The sequence below is a fragment of the Clinocottus analis genome, unplaced genomic scaffold (genome assembly GCF_023055335.1).
Source record: "Clinocottus analis isolate CAN_PGR_092001 unplaced genomic scaffold, fCliAna1.0.p SCAF_21, whole genome shotgun sequence".
In the NCBI taxonomy this organism is placed as follows: domain Eukaryota; kingdom Metazoa; phylum Chordata; class Actinopteri; order Perciformes; family Cottidae; genus Clinocottus; species Clinocottus analis.
Genome location: NW_027175943.1, coordinates 7,910,880 through 7,930,793, shown reverse-complemented (window position 1 = coordinate 7,930,793; position 19,914 = coordinate 7,910,880). Strand labels below are relative to the sequence as shown.

Here is a 19,914-nt window from a genome sequence, read left to right as displayed (position 1 = left end):
TTTGAAACGTTACTTAAAAAGTTTATGTTGAAGAGTAAACATTTAAACTTCCGCCTTGGGTCGATATGTTTTTAGCTAGCTTGAGAGGGCCGCGAGCAGTCGTGTCTGGGGCTGTACGCATGCGTAAAAGAGAGGGAACCCATACACGTCAGCACAGGCAATGTGGACCTGTATTATACTGTAATAACCTCCATCATTATCTGAACACTGAGCACAGCGGCTTTCACTCTGATGTGATGGAACAAATACAGTTTTGTGTGACTAAATTTGATGATGACAAATGGAAATTATTTTCTTTGGGGTTGATACAAGCTTTAAAAATCCTCCACATTTGCAGACTTATTTGCATGGTGTGTTGTGTTCATATTAAATGATGGACAACAACAATCAATGTCTTTACATTTTCTTTGCAGACTTTGATGCGATTATCCTAAAGTGCGAGTGATATTACTGCAGAAAAATGAAAAGCCGAAGCACGCAGACTATTGAGAAAATAAACAAACAAGGATTAAAACAGGAGTGTCATCTTTTCTTTTACAATGGCTTAAAAATATGATGCAATCGGACAATTATGCATTAACACATAATAATATGATCATGTTTGTACTATGGGTCAATTGGGGCCAAGTGGCAAAGTGTTGCACGCAACTCAGAGGAGCTTTCTATGACAACCCACCAGTTGCACGGAACGCCTGTAGGCGGGTCTTTTCGCCGTGACGTTTCTCAAAGCGGGCTGGACTCAGGGAAAACTCAGATGATGGGGATTACACAGCAGTGTGGTAGAGGTGGTGTCTGCAAAGTGCTGCTGGTCCAGCTGACAGCTCCATGATCGCGCTGTGGAGGTTTGGCTGAGGAGCTGTTCGCAGCATGGGCGCCGGGGATTACATCTGCGTTACGCTGCGTGGTGGTGCACCCTGGGGGTTCTCCCTGAGGGAGGGAGAGGGGGACACCTACAGACCCTTCTTCGCCTCCCAGGTAGCTATATCATCTTTCTCTATGTGTATAATTCTTGTTAACACTGAGTTTTCATTTGATATAACAACAAGTATGCCATATCTTTGTTATGGCTGTTCTGGGCTCTACAAATATACTCATGAAAATGTCATAGGTTAAATCAAATAAATTCCTCAGTTCGGTTCACAAGAACCATATGGCATCCGTTTTTATCGAGTTTTGTTAAGTAATGCAGTTGAACAAACACTGGTGGGGGAGTGGATTTATTCGAAGCAGTGTGTGTCGCTGCATTTTTGAGTGCTTTGGCTGTGTTTTGGTGCGAGATTCCTCGGCACCCTTATATGGTCATGGCCAAGAGAGAGTGTGAAGCTGAGGGCAGTGTGGTCTGTTATCACTCATAAAAGACTTCAGCAAGAAAGCAAAGCATTACTCAGACGAGCAGCCAACTTGTAGAGTGAAACGTGGACGTTATGCTGCAATACAATAATGCACACAAATAAGAAAAGTCAGCAAAAACTAAGATGATGTCACTTTTAGAAGAGCATTCAAATACAGAGGAGGATAGGCAAAGTGTAACTGATGGTCTCACTGCTTTGGCTACATAATGTTTGTTTAGCCTGATAGGATGGTAATAAACCTTATAAGTCAAATAAGTAGACCATTTCATCTGCTATGTGATCAAGCTATTTTTCTCATGATGCAGGCTTGTTGACAGACATGGGGGACAATTGCTCCATGCATGAGGGAATTATTTGCACGGAATATGCATATCAATTCTTCATACTTTTGCCCATTTGTCACAAGTGTTGGGTCTCACAACATGCAACTAATTATATCAATGAATACTATAAAATACAGTAGTATTGTTCCGAGTCAACATAGGGTAATATGATTCATTCACATGATTTTGCGAGTCGTCCTTTCGGCACACGTTTTTGATTTCCGTTGGCTTTTGTAGTATTGTCATTAATTTCATGAAGACCAGCTTATCCTCTGGACGACAGTACCTTCTTGCTATATTCATTCTATTCATACTATATTGCGTTTGTGTAGGCATATGCATCATCCAATAAACTCCAAATAGTTTAGATAACATTCACAAGTTGTATTGCACCTTGCTCAAATACAAATGTCAGAATAATGAAGGTGTCAGATAGAAATGTTGAGTTAATGCCAACATTTAGAGCGCTGATTCCAGATCACCTTTACGTATTTTTCTGGTGAAAGTAATGTGCACTGCGAAAGGTAAAGGTTTACGTTGAAGAGCTGCTGAGACTCTATATATGGTATAGCAGTGCATGTTCCCAAGTGCTCAAGCCGTACAGATCCATATCAACTAGTCCTCCATGTGGGGAACATGTAAATGTTTTTCTTCAGCTGCATTCCTGCCACATGAAAGCTCCACAAGAGGAGAGCACTTTGAAATCATCAATAGATCACTCCAAAGATGGACACTTAACAAACTACACGTTTCAAACCATCAAGGCCAACAGTTCTGACGTTCATTTGTGACTTCTTATTGGGATTTTTTACTGTATGGATGTAGACATTAATCTTGCATTTGTAGGTTAGAAATAGTCTCTTTAATTGAGCAAGTGGATACACATCGACTGAAGCTTCGAATGATCATAAACGTAAAGACAAAACTTCAACATCAAATCATTATTTTGAAACAAACTAATTCAGGTCGATTCACAGCAACCTTCCAAACTCGTTCGTTTTCATATCTGCACATATTTCCCCAAATCCCGTACACACAAAATTAGCAGCAACAGTGATTTTTAGTACTCAAAACAGCAGAATGCCTCGGTCCTTCCCCCATTATGGGGGCTATTCTAATGTTTCAGTGGTAATTCTCTCTTGAAACTTTACTGTCTAATTTGAGACGTAAATGAGGTGTTTAAAGTGAGAATACATTTAAGTGTTGGCCCATTAAAGTGAAGTAGCTATAGGATGCTTATGCCTCAGTGTAGGGTTCTGGGTTGTTTAGTCCACCTCATCTGGAAGGCATAACTCTAAACCTGCAAACTCTTCTTGAGGGACGGACAGAGAGCCAAGTCTGTTAGTTAAAAGTCAAAAAAGCAAACATACCAAGATCATGACAAATACTTGTAGGCCTCCTGTGTCAGATAAAATGTGTGTGTTTGTAAAAGCTTCTGTTGAATGTAGTGGAAACTGTGTTTTGTTTCCTGAGAGAAAGTGACTGTTCAGTGTACTGACAGGCAGTACAGCGTAAGGGCACGTGGTATCCACTCCGTAAAGGTTCTGTCCATATAAGGGAGGCCGTATTTTTCTTCTTCTTTGGAGTCCTGGCCTGAGTACAAAGTGGATGAGGTCACCTTGTTTTTAAAGCTACAGAAACCGCACAATAGATTGTGTGATGGATGGGACCCACAAATACACTAACACACCTGGAAAAAAAAACTTTGTATGATTGACTGGTCCGAGTTTACTTCTCACTTTGTCTGTAATAGCAATAAAAAGGCTTATGTCATATGTATTAATACTCAACAGATATACCCAAAAAACGAATTGCTTGACCAACCTGAACAAGAGACATTCTGGTCTCCTAATTACTAAGGTATGCCATCTTGGTATGTGGAATGTCAACAAGCATCAGATCAGTTTCAGAGCACTCAATGATAAAGCAAATGTAATCTTAAAGTCTGAAACTTATCAGACTATACTAATATGATTAAATCCAAATGCTATCCCTCTTGCATGTTATTATATTCATACATCTATCAAGTAATAAAAGTCCTCTTCCTCTGGCTTGGTTAACTTGCCCTTTGCAGAGCAAAGAGGGCTCTGTTGACGATTTGTCAGCCCTAATAGTGCACCATAGGAACCTTATTAAGATGCCAAGTAATCAGCAAAATGCCATTGCTCCATCCATCCAGTGCCTTGTTCCCAGAGTAAACAAAGTGTTACGCAGCTCCTTCCATTACTGGAGTTGTTGGCTTTGTGTTTTTCAGCAAAACATCGACATCCCGGGAGAAAGCATTGACCTCAAATGATGACTGTGCTCGTTTCCCCCCTTTTTTTCTATTTCACATCGTCTAAACAAATTAAAACCAACTGCTAAATGTTTTGATGATATCGTGGTGAGTTGCAGTGTTTCTGGCTCCGAATGCTCTTTGCCAGGGCCAGACAAAGCTGGACTTGAATGTGACTCACCACTCGGTTTGTTTTTAGTGTTGTGACAGAGCATTTTTCACTCAACCAAAGAGGAGTTTTGTAGTTTCTCTTTTAAAAAGTCCTAAAGGAGGTGGAACAAAGTTTCAAAAAAATCTTCCCTGAACACAAGTACGCCTCTTGCATAAACACTCTACTATTATATAATTCAGCATAATGCAATACAAAGTGTTTGCAATATGCTGAATTAGAAAAATGGTTAGCAGAGGACGTAAATATATCTGCCATAATTTATTCCTTTTGTTTTTGTACATCTTTCATGGCAAATAAATGTAACAAACTAAAGCAAAAGAAGTAAACTCTCGAGCCCTCACATGTTTCTCTTCTCAGTCCAAAGAAGAACACACGAAAGAACAAAGACACAAAATGTAATTATTGTTACCTGTAAGGCAGCTGGAAAATATTTTCCTCAAATGTAAAACGCATAATTGCTTCAAGCTGTTAAGGGCAGGAACCACCGGGAGCTATGTGGACACATTATGCAGTCCTGTATTTCCTGTGATTTTCTGTTGTGTTGAAGCCTATTAAATAGATCATTTGAAAATGGGCAACCCGGGATAACAAGGGCATATAATGTAGTCTAACTGGGGCCCCACATGATGTCAGTAGTAAACTCTGCTGATCAGGGCAATGGTATTTTTGGGAAGCACTTTATTTGAAAAATCTGGCCAGTTTTTTGCTTTCCTTTCCTGCACCACCACGACAATGTGCAGTGTTTTCTCTTCACACGCAGCATTATGGCAAACAAGAACGAGGGGTTATTTGGTATATATCTGCCTCCTGTGGACATTGCGTGACTAACTGTGTATCTTTGTGATGCGAGGAGAGACAACGACAAATGTTTCCCCTCCTTTTTTGGAGCAGGAGTGGCTGCTGTGCACGGCCTTCCAGACGAGCCATCCTGCTTGTAATGAGGTGTCCCAATAGACGGCACGCGGGCTGCCTTATAGGGCCTGCCTGCACACCGTTAACTCTTAAAAACTCAGCCATGGAGTCAGAGGGGTTTTATCTGACAGTTACCAGCTCTATAAATCTACTAATAAAAACCTGAACTGAATAAGAACTGCAGTCTTTCCCCACGTTTATGTTATTTTCACAGATGTGTAAAAGCTGTTTGCGTGTACTGCCATCTAGTGACAAGACGGTATTACTGCAAGTATCAGTTGGACACATGAACGATTGTTTGGTGTGTGTTTTCTTTTGTTGCCTTACCTTTATGACTGTACATTTTAAAAAAACAAGCAACGTGTGGGTAATGCTGTTCAAATGTAACTGGGAGAGATGGATAGTTTTGGAATGAGTTTATGTGAAACATTTTGGAAACAAGAATAGTAGGCCTGTTTAGTCATGCTCAGTGTCAAAGGTTAACTTGTATTGACTCTGATGTATCATACAGTAACTTTATTGTGTCAATTTATCATTTAATTCTTTAAAGGAATTAGCGAAGACAAAGCTAATGATACATGATTTCATTATGGTGAATGAATTGCGTTGTGGATTATCATCTCTTCCAATATTATTGGATTATTTGTATGATATTTGGCATTTATTTGGCAGAAACACAAGAAACATGGAAAAGACAGAAAGGGGGTATATGCAATAAGAATTAAAAAGGAGACGTCATAGTGTTAAAACCCCCCAGACAACAGTTACGAGTATTGCTACATTTTCATGTGGTTATCAATCTCAAAACAATTGTAAACTATTGCAGACGTTATAAATCTTCTTTCTAAAGTAGTTTGTTTGTAATTTTAGCAAAGTATTCTCACATATGTCCTAAAAGCATATCCTCTAATTGCATGTTACTAAACCATTAATGTATCCACCTCGCTGTATAAATGGCCTTTTGTGCACCATTAATGGGGTATTTCTCCTTATTTAATCTTCTTTTTAATGAACCTTTTTATAGGCCTCTGGAACCAATTACAAGGGAATGAATCCATCAGTTGTTAGTTTAACTGTATAAAGAGGTGCCCTTTAATTGTGTCTGTGCGTAGCTGGCCTCCAGCAATGTTATGCACATGGTTAAAATACTATAAGGGAGAACTGGCTCTTTTTTCACCGTTGTTGTGTTCAATATCAGTGATTGTACATTGTAGTGTGAATTGTGAAGTATTGCTTGGCTCGACAGCAACTTGTTGATCAAAAATTACGTTTACAAATGTTTGGTACCGTGCCTTCGTTACTTATTATACTTTTTTTGTATCACAAACTTTCTGTTCTGTGTCCATTATTATTTATTAATATTAAAATTATACTTATACTCCACTTAAAAATACTGCTAAAACACTGTTGTCCTCTCACTTTCCAGGATAAAAATGGATTTTTGATGCTGGCCTGACCTTAGTAGCTACTGACAACATTTCAAAGAGGATTTATTGTCTTTGCCATGTCACAGCCTGGCACAGTGTGTGAGGGTGAGAGGGCAGTTCTCACACCCTGGGCATCCACTTTACAGCTGGTCTCGACCTTTATCTGAGGGAGTACATTGTTGTTTGTGGGCGTCTCTCGCCCGGCCTACTTCTCCAATATCGTTGACATTAGTTGTACATTGTTGTGTGAAATGTAAAAAATGTTGCTTGACATTAACCTGTGGATCTGGCATTACTGTTTCCGGATATAGACGCTCTGACGCTGCTCGTGAAGATGTTTACATATGATGATGGTGTGTTTTCTTTTTTCCTTTTTACAAGTATGATGTCTCCCACAGGTCGAAGACGGCGGCCGTGCCTTCATTGCTGGAGTGCGAGAAGGTGATGAGGTGGTGTCACTCAACGGAGAGCCGTGTGCTGATCTCACTTTTTCACGAGCCTTCGCACTCATCGACACATCGATCGACTGTCTGCAGCTTCTTGTCAAAAGGTAGCGCCGCGTGTGGGATTAACGACAGTGAAGCGGTACTCTGTGCATCGAGCGTCCGTGTGTCATGAGCCATGCAGTGCTGTGGGTTCTTGGCATTCGCAAGAGCGATGCAAAAATAATGATTGCGCCACTGTATTACCATTTAGATAGCACGTTGTTTTATGACCTGTGCCCTTTTGCATTGCTCAGTGAGCCAACCACTGTCTGTGTATTATGTGCATTCATATCTTTGTGTGAATTAGTGAGTGAATGTGTGTCAGTCATGCTGACCTTCACACTGGCTCGGGCAAGGTGCTCCATATTTGTGTGTGGGATTGAAATGCAGCTGCTCAGCCATTACTCAGTGGGTATTGCCAACGTGTTAATCAGGCTGACATGTCCTCAAATATTGCTGCTTATTAATATGTCTTGATGTGCCCACAATTAAACTGCAGACATACAGTGAACGTGTCTATCGCAGGACGATCAGCACAGTGCAGGACCTCTCAGATTACATGACCATAGAATCTGAATGACCTCAACTTATCAAAATGTATTATGATATGTCACAGAAAATGAGTACTCACTGACTGAGGTCTAATCAACTTAAATCTAATAATCGCAGTCAGAGGCAATGACATTGTGTTATGCTATTCCTTGCTTCCCTTGAAAGTGGAAATTAGACAGAGCGATGTTGAAACGTGATTACTTTCCTCTTCAGTGATCTGACCCTTTCATTTAATTTGCCGCGTGGAGATTAAATCTACCTGATTACTTTGACAACTTCAGCAGTGGGAGACAAGCTTTACTTCCTCAACCATCCTCAGTGATGATGTATTTCTTATTGAATTGGTAATGTAAATGTGTGGACGTCACATCTATTTATGGAAGGAAAAATAGAAAAGAAACATCTGCTAAAGACAATATAGAGACTTTGTAATCATCTAAAAGGCACGTATCTTTAAATGCACTTGTTCTAAAACCCAATGTCTTGTTTGAATAATGTACATTTTGATCAACAATGGTTACTGTAATAAGAAAAGCTGCTCTACTCACTCATTCCTGTTCTCCTTTTTCCTCTGAAAGATACTGTACCATCCCCCCGGGAGAATCAGAATCAGAAGAGACGTACTGTGGTGGGAGAGACTCCTCCTGCGAGGCTTTAAAGAGCACCACCCTTCACATCTTTACCCCAAAGCACAGGTCCCAAAGCCCAAGGGAACTCTACAGATCCGAATCCCAGGATGAGTCTTACTATGGGGAGTTGGGCAGCGACACAGAGTTTCACAAGGGGCCGCAGCTGCTTTACACCCAGCTACATGTTCCCTCTTCTGGTGAGGAACATGACTTTCAGGAAAATAATGGAGAAGGGCGGCAGTGCTTCTCCCCTGGGAGCATGGTTGAGCTCCAGGTGTCCCTGTCTGAGCAAACCTTGGATTTGGGCTGCACCTCTCTTGGAAGTGCTCATGGGATAGACGGAGTACTCTCAAACAAAGAGGCTGTTGACATGACCCACAGCACCACCGTGTCACGCTATGTACCGTGTTCCGTCAGAGAGCCACTCGGCCAGCATGGGGTGGTGCTCAGCTCTCCTTCGATGCTGGGGCAGGTGGAGGTCATTTTGCAGCAGGCGGCAGCAGCATCGGCAGCAGGGAGGGGCCTCCTGAGTGTGGGTGGCCCAAGGGTCAGTGGAAGTGTTGGATCCCAAAGTGAAGGAGAAGAAGGAGGAGGAGGGCACTGCGAGGGAGATCCTGGGTCTTTCACTGTCTCATTTGAAATTCCCTCAGAAGAGGCAACACCAGGGGAAGAGCAAAATTCTGACTCTGAGGAGGATCCAGACAAACCAAACAAGCATCGGGCAAAACACTCCAGTAAGTAGCTATATATTATTTCCATTTGCACCAGGGAGTACTATCCTGGCGTGCCATCTTTGTTTGAGTGTGAGTAATGATGACCTATTCTTTAAGGGGGATCTGCATGCTAGTAGGTCAGCAGGAAATTGCATTTGTCAACCGCATGTGTGCATTCCAAAGCATGATGTCCGGTGTGTGTGTGTGTTACTCAAAATAGTGTGTGTGTCTCACTTCAGTGGGAGGCGGGTGCTCATTCCGTCAAATGGAAGCAGATACTTCCGGGACTAACCTGAACTGCAACAGAATCAAAGGGGTAGTACCGAGGCACAAGAAATAATAGCAACAGTTCATAAAAGAAAAAATCTAATTGAGCGCATGTAAAATGTTACTACAATTTATTAAACCTTAGAACTATCCATTTGGAGAGGCATGATGATAATAGTAAGGCGCTTCTCCGGGCTGTGGAGAAGACATAAATATAACACCAGCACGCTGATGATGCCTACAGAAGTGGCCCTTTGACGGACACCAGCATGTGCTCCCCCAGCCCGTTACCTGATCCTTTCAAACTGGGTGCTTTAACTGAGCTAAAAAAGTGAGTCCGTTGCTCACTCCGCCTGGCTCCTCCACCTTCAGGTTAGTCTTGCAGGAATATGAAAAAAGAAACATACGTATTATTTTATTTCAGCCTTGCATTTGTGGATGGTTTGTCGTGTGAAGTCTTTTATCACATTGTCAGCAACTGTCAGCAAATGTGCCAGATTTAAGAAGAACAGAAGGTTTTAAGTGGTCAGCTTGTGAACTTACAGATAAGGACGGGTGAAGACGCTCTGTCCTGGTGAATTTATTGCTTGCTGTTTTTCTTTTGATCTTTCTTAGTTGCTATTCCTGTCTTGTTCATGAAGAACAACTGGTTTGATGTGGTTTATTGTATGTGGACAAATGAGAATAATAGACAGGCATCAGAGGATTTTATTATTGCTTCATGGGTTGATGTTTTATATTTAACTGAATGACGAAATTTGAAAAATACATAATTATAGGTGGATAAATACATGTGGACTAAGTGTGGCAATAGCTCAGTTTATAGCATTTGTTGTGTGTTCATAAAGTATAAGTTGTTTAGTAACTTATAGTTATTTCTGCTTTTAACATGAATATTGGATGCATTTTATATTTTCTATATACAGAAGTTTGATATTGTAATGTTATATGCTAAAGTTAATCTCTGGTGCCTTGCTAAACTTGTTTTGAAACTTAATTTGTCATCTGTCAACCTGTTATTTGTGCAAGCTCTATTTTTACTCTGCAGATGAGTGATAGACCAAAATAGGGTTCACATAATTATATATTACATTACAAGCAGATACAATGATTTGTGTTGACCCTAACACCACTGTATTTTATGTCTTATTTTGTCTTGGATTCCCAATGTAGAACTATTTATTCTATACACTGAATTCTCTTGTCCACACAGGGCTCAGGCGCAGTGAGAGTCTGTCTGAGAAGCATGTGAAAGAGGTCAAGTCCAAATGTAAACGCATTGCTCTCCTTCTTACGGCTGCTCCGCCCAACCCCAACAACAAGGGGGTGTTGATGTTCAAGAAACATCGTCAAAGGGCCAAGAAATACACACTGGTGAGCTACGGCACAGGAGAAGACGAACCCGAGTACAGCGACGAAGACGACGAGGAAAACGAAGACGAGAAACAAGAAACCCATGCTGTTGAATTTTCCTTTGTGGCTCCAGATGGTTCTGAAATAGACAAGCATTTCCTCACTAATGCCCGTAGTAGCAAAGGTGTGCTAACTATCAATCTGGACAAGGGTCTGCTCGAGATAGAAAGGAACCTGAAGAACCAAGCAGAGATGGAATGTTTGCCTGAAACCAAGGGCAAGGGTGCCTCAATGTTTGCCCAACGGCGTCTGAGGATGGATGAGATTTCAGCTGAACATGAGGAGCTCAGGAGTCAGGGGATTCCCGTGGAAGGGGTGACGATGGTTGAAAAAAAGACAGAAGATCACTCCTACATGCAATCCACAACAGAGGGCCATGCTTACATGGATGTAAATATACACCAACAAAGCCAAAACCAACAGCAGTACCAGCAATATCAGGAACAGCAGTACTATGAGCAACAACAGAACTACCAAAAACAACAACAACAACAACAACAACAACAGAACTACCAACAACAACAACAATATCAACAACAGTATCAGCAGCAACAGTATGAACAACAGCATTATCAACAGCAAATGTATCAGCAGCAGCAGAAGCAGCAAGAATATCATCGAGAGCAACAGGAAATGCAGCACTATTCTACAAACATCAATGGCACGGTCCAACATCAAACCAGTGAAATGCAGAGTACTTTCAGCAATCGTACTGCAAAGCCATTCTCAGTAGAAAACATGCCAGCTACCCTTTATTCTCCTACAATGAGTGGGACCAATCAAGATTTTGTTGGCCAAGGAGAGCAGATAGCTTCCCGTGATGAGCGCATTGCCACCCCTGCAAGCCGAACTGGTCTTTTGTCTGACTCAAGGAGAAGAAATGCTGGCAAGCCTATGTTCACATTTAAGGAAGCGCCAAAAGTATCGCCTAACCCAGCACTGCTAAACCTCCTCAACAGAAAGGAGAAGAAGTTGGGATTTGAATCCGGGCCTGAGGAAGACTACCTTAGCCTTGGGGCTGAGGCTTGTAATTTTTTGCAGTCTCAACAAATGAAACACAAGACACCTCCACCAGTAGCTCCAAAGCCTGTGATCAACCCCAACTCTCCTCCTTGGTCCCCACAGATGGAAGGAACCAACCAGGACATGCCTCAACAAGCTGAAAATAGTGTATCCACACCTGCTGTAGCCCCCACCACAGGGACTACCCCTGCTCCAGAACTAGAGCCAACCCCACCACCTGCCCATGAGCCCTCTCCTCCTTCTGCCCCCCAGGAGACTCCTGCCAGCAACACCACAGAGGAACCGCACACATGGACTCCCCCGGAGCCTGAATCTCAACAACAGCCTCTGGAAGTGACACCTCAGGAGGGAAATACTCATGCAAATTCTACCATGCAGCCTGAGCCTGCTCCTGCTCCTATTTGGGCTCCTGCACAAACCCAAGCACACCAGCCATCGACCAGTCCTTGGCATCCAGCTCAAGTTGAGTCCCATGAATCACCTCATAGTCAGTCCCCACAACAGCCACCTTGGATGACACGACAACCTTCTCAAACCCAAGCACAGCCTCAACTTCCCACAAATACTTGGACCCCTCAAATTCAGCCATCATCATGGACTCAGCCTCAAGGGCAAGCACAGGCCCAGTCCCAAGCTCAGCCGTGCTGGACCCAGCCTCAAGAGCAACCACAGTCTCATCCACAGGTTCAGCCACCCTGGGAACACTCACATGAACAGCAAAATCTGCAGCAACCAACTTGGGGTCAACCTCAAGAACCAATGCAGCAGCAGCCCCAGACCCCATGGACACAACCATCACAAACAGATGGTCAGCATCAGCCAACTTGGGTGCAACAACCCCAGCAAAAATCCCAACCACAACCTCCTTGGGCTCAACAGGTTCAGCCAGAATCCCAGCCACAGCCGCCATGGGTTCAGCCACCACAACATCAGGCACCACAACAAGCATGGCCAGGTCAGCCCCAACCACCATGGGCCTCAGCTCAGCCTCAACAGCAACAGCAACCTTTAGTTAGTGCATGGCCTCCATCACAAACTCAAGCCCAAGTTCAGCCACCTTGGATCCAAGCAACCCAAGCACAACCCCCAGTGCAGCCTCAAGCCAATCTGAATCCATGGTCTTCAGTACCTGCCCAGGCTCTGTCCCCTCCATCATGGGCCCAGCAGCCTTCAGAACATGGGCAGCACCCCATGAATTCTTGGACTAAAGAGCAAAATCAGGCCCAACATCAACCACCTTGGGCTCAACCAGTTGCCCCCCAGCCCACACCACAGCCAAACTGGCAACAATCCGCTTCAAAGACTCCACCACAGCCACCAATAAATACATGGCCTCCACCTCAGACACAACCTCCAGCACCAATTAATGCTTGGGCACCACAGTCGCAGCAATCGCCTGTGAATGTTTCCTCGTCAATGGTGAACAATCGTCCGTCTCCAAAACCTTGGCATCCACCACAAAATGCCCCACAAAATCGGACCCCTCCGCCTCCACCACAGCGAATGCACTCTTTAACCATTGGTCAGCGAGCTTCATCACCCATCAATCCAATGGCCACTGTCTTAAACCCATCATCCCATGGTCCAGCTTTTGAGATGCTAGCCGTCAGAGGGAAAGGAGCTGATATGTTCGCCAAGAGGCAGTCTCGTATGGAGAAATTTGTTGTGGACTCTGAGACTGTGCAAGCAAACAACACTACCCGGTCGACATCGCCAGTTGCTTCCTTACCGACTGAGTGGAAATATACACCCAACGTACGTGCTCCTCCTTCAAGGGCATTTAATCCTATTCAGTCTCCTTCTTACCCCCCAGCGGCAACAAAACAGCCCCCTCCAAGTAGCCCTTCAACCAAAGCCAAGAAAAAAGGCAAAGAGAAACAGAAGCCTAAACCCCTAAATGTTTTAGAGGTTATGAAGCACCAACCCTATCAACTTAATTCCTCACTCTTTACCTATGGCCCAGCAGTAGAGGCTGCTAAACCACCTGAACCTCAGCCAGACTGTTCACCTTCTAATCCACCTGTTGAAAACCAACCAATTAGATACGAGCAAATAGCCCTTGCCCAGCCAGCTGGACAATTCAATGCTCCATACCCCCAGCAAGCCTATGGGATGCCAATGCAGCCCATTATGCATGATGGCCAATACCAACAAATCCCAGCTAATGTTTATCCTCCCCCCAATCCTTATCAGCACCCCCCTGGTGGGCCATACCAGCAAGTTTATAATCAACAAACGTATCAGCCAACCGCCCCACCTGCTTATCATCCCCAATCTCCTCAGTCTCCAAATCATCCCTACCCACAGGCACCGCAGGCCCTTTACCAATCAGCCAATAGTCCTCCCTACCTGACACCTTCCTCAGTACCTTACCAGCCACAGCCTCCCAGTGGCTATGTTGCTCCTAGTTTTCCTGTAGCTGCAAGACCTGAATCTACAGCAGGTGGCAACACTGTAGCTGCTCCTAAACCCAAGTTCACAGCTAAAAAGAGCTCAGCTCAGGTGTGGAAGCCTAATTCAGTTGATGCAGAGTGATTTTGGTAGAATCAGGATATGCTTCGATATGAATCAAAGGGTTGGTCCTCTTTTAGTCCTCTGCCAAGTGGACTATTTTGAGCATATAAACTTGCTTTTGTAAGCCGATATTAAAATCCACTTGATCTTGTTATTGTCATAGGACAGAGCTTGATGGTGTTCAGAGTTTTAAGAGCTAATACAAAAGGCATTAAAAACAAATAAGAACATGAGAGTAAGAGTGGGATGTAAGTACATCTTGCTTGATATAAAGGAGCCAACATGAACTTTGCATGTTTATAAAGCATGTGCATTTCAACATGTTTATAGGAAATGATGCAAATGGTTACTTAACAAAAGTAAATGTACTATGATGTAGAAAAAAAGTAAAGCGTTGGCAATGTAAGAATGTAGGGGGCAAGATGCTCTGTCAGAATTGAAAGGAGGGTGTGAGAGAAAAAAGAAATCAGAAGTAATAGGTATCAGACAGTGAGGAATCAGATTTTTTTCTGAGAAAGGTCGTTCTGTGGGGTGTAATGATACCAAACTGAATTGAAGGCTAAATTTGAATGTCATTTGCAATGTCAGTGATGTCATAGTACAGATTATGAAACAACTCTGGAGTCTCAAGTAAAGAGAAAAGTAGTGCTGTAAAGTAGTAAAGTAGTGCTGGAGAATACAGCACTACTCTTTACAAAAAGTGACAACGAGCACTGACATGCTCAAACCTCAGAGGTCAAATGAGTAAACAATTTATTATTCATTGGCTCTCCCCAGTGTCTTCTCCATACAAGTAGGTGTCGTTTTATTTCCAGCCTTTTACCAGCTGTTGCGTCATGTTAGGTACTATATTTAAACAGCCTTATGAGAGGGGGTGCTGAGGTCCAGGGATAGTATGCTTACATTTCAACTTAAGCCAGTAAAAGCAACTCAGACCGTGATTGTATTTTTCCTGACAACAGCGAAATATATATTTGACACTATCCTTCATATAGCTTCACTCTTCCATACATCTCCTCCCGCTATTGTATTATATAAATAGACAAAATGATATATAAAAGAAGAATTATTGAAAGAATATCCAGCCCAGTAATGTCCACTAATGTAGTGCTGGTACAGGGCTGCTTTTGTTCTTTATGTTCCTTTCTTTTTTCCTTTTTCTTTGTGTGTTTCTCTTCATAGTGCTCTTCCTGTATGATTTAATGCACTGTCATTAAAATGTCTTTTATCCTTGGTTGACTTTCCTTTCTTTTGTCCTTTTAGCATGGTCTTTGGGTTCATTTCTATTTCTTTTCTTTTCATCGTGCTAAATTATACCACTGTTTTTCATAAATACTGTGTTATTCCATATCTGCCCAGAAAAAATGAACAAGCTAAAAGTCAGTCAGTTTATGCTCAAGTATTATTATGTATAACACCTACGATCTTGTTGCAATGGTAGTGTTTAAAAAGCAGTTTTAAAAAGCAATATCAACTATAAAGAGCTTGTTAACATAACACCTCATTATCCAAATCCCCTACTTTTATATCAGCTAAATGCTTGAAAAGCACATTCCTGCCCAAGGAATAACTGATGATGTGTTCATGATGGATATTATTAGACTGGTGACTTCAATGAAGACAGGCGACCTCATTGGACAATTCTGGAGGACAAGTGTGTGGCCTACTGCTGAGTTGAGGCATGCAATTTTAGAAAGGGCAGTTGTTTGTTAAGTAGAAGTTTTAATATCTGTCCTTGGTTGGCAGATTTTTGCAGCTATATCTGGAGGAAGTTGATCCTACATCCCCTCCTGTCTTTCTCGTTCTTTGTCTAAGTTGTACTTGTTCACAATGCGCCCTGAAAATATATTTACATCTAAATGTTTGTGTCAGACATAAATCTATTCATGCAATAAAATGTAAGTACGATGGAGACAAAAAAAAAAATAATATTCTTGTTTCAGAGACCACACAATCATGGTTTAATTACATGTTAAATGTATGTTGATACTGCCAAACTTTGGTATCTAATGTTCATTATCTAATTATTATTCAAATAAATGCAGTATATATTTTCCACACCTTCGACTCAATCTAATAGACTTTGGACCCCAAATGAAACCTGTCCTTTCTGAGATATTTTAAAACCTGCATCGTAATAGAAATAGACAATTGCATACATACTGTATGGTTATTTTGTCAATTTCCCTCAGTAGAATTATAACATATCTGTAGATCATCTACTAATGAGCGGATCATTTATTCCCCCTTCACTCATTCAGTTACAACTCTCTTTCTTTATGACGGCACTCTTGTCTGCTCTTTTCTTTCATTTTTTTGCCATCTCTTGCCATCTGCTGAACTTACACAACTTCCGCCAGATGATGGCAGCACTGTCTTTTCTGCATGTCCGCTATATACAAAAGAACGTATTGTCAGAGACGATGAAGGGTACTTAGGTGCATTGTCATTCCACATAACCCTTCGCTGCCTATACATCCTAATGGATATTTTAGAAATAGTTTATTAGTTTAGTAAGTTGCAACATCTCAAAATCAAAATGTACTAATCTAATTTTCATACTCTCAAGTGTTCAAGTGTTGCTGTACAGCAGAGCAGGTTCTTATGAAAACAAGATGAATGGGGCTTATTCTGGAAAGCCCATGCATATAATCCAGTTGTTCTGAGAAGCAAGAGGACATTCCACTATGTTTGGACAAATGCTAAAGCTCTGGGTTGTGGAGGCTTACTGTGGAATGGACGATTAAGTCTGCATAAGTTTAAAATAATATTTTCACTAGAGAGTGTAACAGTTCATTCACTTTGCTGACTATTTCAGATCTTTACATTGTTTTACAAATTAATACTAAGAATAAAACAGACTAAAATTAAACATGAAATACAAAATCAGAGTATTACAGCATCTAAAAGACATGTGTTGTCAAAGAGCTACTCCTACGTTTTCCAAGCTGCTTAAATCCTTACTAAAATAAACATGTCTGGATCTTTCTTTGCAGTTACTTGGCAGGAGCTACTCCCTCAACCCATCAGCCAGAGTACCATCCACAGGCCAGAACACAGCTTGGGCGTCTTCTTCTCCCAAGCCTCCGGCTCGAGCCTCCACAACTCCCCCAGCAAGACAGGCGCCCTGGCTGCAGAAAGGCCGCAAACCCCTGATGCCCTGGGAGGCCGCCTCCCGCCATCCCCTGGGTCTGGTGGATGAAGCCTTCACTTTCCAGGACCTCCAGCAAAGCCTTGCCACAAATGTCCGCTTGGCCGCCCAGCGCAAAATGTTGCCTGAGCCGCCAGCAGAGTGGAAGGCCAGGGTGTCGTACGACGCCCAGCAGAAAACAGGCGGCCAGACGTGGAGACAGAGCCAAAGCGGCAGTGAAAGTCGAGCTCCGCGGCCATCATTTGGGTCCCTAACAAGAAGCCCTGTCTCCGCCCCTGTCCGTCATCCTGGTTACGGCTCTCTGCCCCGACAGTGGCAGCCTCAGAAGTCAGTGACACGGGCAAACATGGCGCCCCCAGTGTCCTCTTCAGAGTTTAAGAGGCCTTTGGGAAATCAAACTTACAAGTCTGTGTACACCAGCAACACTTGGAGTTGGAGGCGATAGAATAAAACTCAACCTTTGTGTCCTTTTAATGAGCAAACACCAAAGTTTCACTGATTCCATGTACATTTAAGTATGATTCCTTTTTTAACTCATATCTATTACAACAAACAATAATATGGTGGGTGAAGAAAGTGAGCTGGAAAGATAGCTTATTATGGTTCTGATATGATACTATTGTTTCTTTCAATTCTTTCTGCTTTTTTGCTTGTTTAATATTGAGTATAAAAGATTTGTATATCTAATGCATGCCATAATCAAAAAGGAAAAGTGATGATTTCAACAAATGGAGACTTAAAACATATTTTGAAAACATTCAACTGAGACTTTTGTAGTTTGGTAAGTACACTGAAGTGGGCCTGTAAGATGAGGCAACAAGTATGTTGTTTAAAATGAGTGTGAATAGACATGTTGAGGGCAAAAAAGAGAGAGAAATCAATAATTGTAAAGTAACAGGATATCTGGAGAAAACTTGACTGTCCAGCTTAGTGTTCATAGGACATAGGTTTATTACAGAGTCTTGAGAAAGGAGATTTGTGAGGATGCTAAAAGGGAGAAAGAAACAGTGACCCCAATGGTTTTGAGCTTGTGGATTTGTCGTTGTCTTGGTTTCATTTTCTGCCGTGAATTTATGTATTTAGCATGCAGTGATTGTGCACTTTCCTTGTTGTGCATTTGCAGTGTTTCCAAGTCAGCAAATAATTTCAGTCCAATTATTAATGCTTTAGATGTGAGGCATAAAAGGTTAGTGCTATAACTCAGCATGTTGCGTAAGCTCTAATACGTTAGATTGATATACTTATTTACCAGGTGCATTTTAATTAGTGCATTAGCATTTCACCACTAGCTGTAGAAGATGAGACGATGACTTTTTTTCCTTTTGTGCACCTGAAATGAATTGGCACATTCCAGTCATAGCTGGGGGTGTAATTTGATTTGAGGAATGTTGATTAGTCCTAATTATGACGGCAATAAAATATTATTCTTGTTGATGTTAGGTTTACTGGGACTGTTAGAATTGCGTGTGGTATGTAATGGGTTTGTGACTTGCTTTTGGCTTGAGCTTTTGCTATAGACTATGAAGATTAAAGCTGGGTTAGTGTTCCACAGAGAGTACATAATGTCCTAATGTGATTCTCACCAAGCAATCTCATGAACATGAATAAGATGCATCACTCGGCATTGTGTTGGGCCTCAACTGACTCACTGAGCATCCTGACATATAGTGAATCTGTGACGATCACACTGTTTTGTTTCTATTCAGACAACAATTACTATGGTCATAATGCAATACCGGCAATTCATTTCTGCTCCAAACTGCTTCAGATATGGAGTCACCTCGAGCCCTTTACAAAATAAACACAACCAAATAGCACTATTTCACAAATTGCACTGTGTGTTTGTGCTCTTTGCTCTCTATTCCAAGCATGAAATACTTGGCTCCGGGCCATTTGTTGCTTGCTGTACCATCCCATGAAGCTTTTTGTATGATGTGTTGTCTTGAATAGTCACTGGCTCCCTATCCAGCGGAGGGGGGTTAGGGAGGGGTGGGTGGGGACTTGTTCCCATGGTGACCACCAGTTACATAATACCAGTGGGTACCTACTGTAGCCGAAGCGTTCGAGAATGCGAGATAAGGACACAGAGGAAGACAGCAAACAGAAATTATTTCCCAGACAATTTTGATTTAGAAAATACTGTGTGGGATTTAAATGTCAAATTAAAAGTGTAAAGCTATGAAATATTACATTTTGTGCATGGGATTCCGAGGTTTTCTTCATAGCAGGCATTGTAGGAACTTCTGCTTATAGCGTATTACCTAATGTTCTCCGCGGTGCGCTGCAAACTCAACCTGCCTTCCTTCCTTTGTCTCTGTTATCAAGTTAAGTATGATATTGGAGGTAAATTAAATTTAGCAAGGTCAATTAAAACATAGTGACTGGATTATAAAGTGAGTGCACCCTATTAGGCATTGCTCCTATATCACATGATGGCATTTAAAACAAATAGTATCTGATTGGCCTGCAGGCCCTGAGGGGGTCATGTTCCCACGCTGTATGTCACTGAATATAATTATTGTTCGCTGCGCACTACAATCCTGGAGCGCTGACGAAGACAACTGGGGTTGAAACAACCGTGTTTTTTTATGGTAAAGCTTTGTCAGTGGTTTCCAGGAATGTTTTCAAGCCTGAGGTGCTTTTTAATTCATTTAGATGTGCAACGTTGCGACATTGCAACAGATTATTGTTCTTTCTACAGGCAGT

At 42.1% G+C, this 19,914-nt stretch overlaps 1 protein-coding gene across 2 annotated transcripts; it reads left to right on the top strand.

The window, feature by feature from the left end:
• The first annotated feature begins 848 nt into the window (after nucleotides 1-848).
• Nucleotides 849-19,015, top strand: LOC137792105 (synaptopodin-2). Of its 2 annotated transcripts, XM_068587568.1 has the most exons (5): nucleotides 849-975; nucleotides 6,860-7,011; nucleotides 8,077-8,861; nucleotides 10,321-13,298; nucleotides 17,054-19,015. In XM_068587568.1, exons 1-5 carry the CDS (start codon nucleotides 868-870, stop codon nucleotides 17,651-17,653), a joined length of 4,623 nt encoding a protein of 1,540 aa, XP_068443669.1. In that variant the 5' UTR covers nucleotides 849-867; the 3' UTR covers nucleotides 17,654-19,015. The 2 variants fall into 2 exon arrangements, with proteins under 2 accessions (XP_068443669.1, XP_068443668.1); XM_068587567.1 differs by lacking the exon at nucleotides 17,054-19,015 and having other exon boundaries at nucleotides 10,321-15,291.
• The last annotated feature ends 899 nt before the right edge of the window (nucleotides 19,016-19,914 follow it).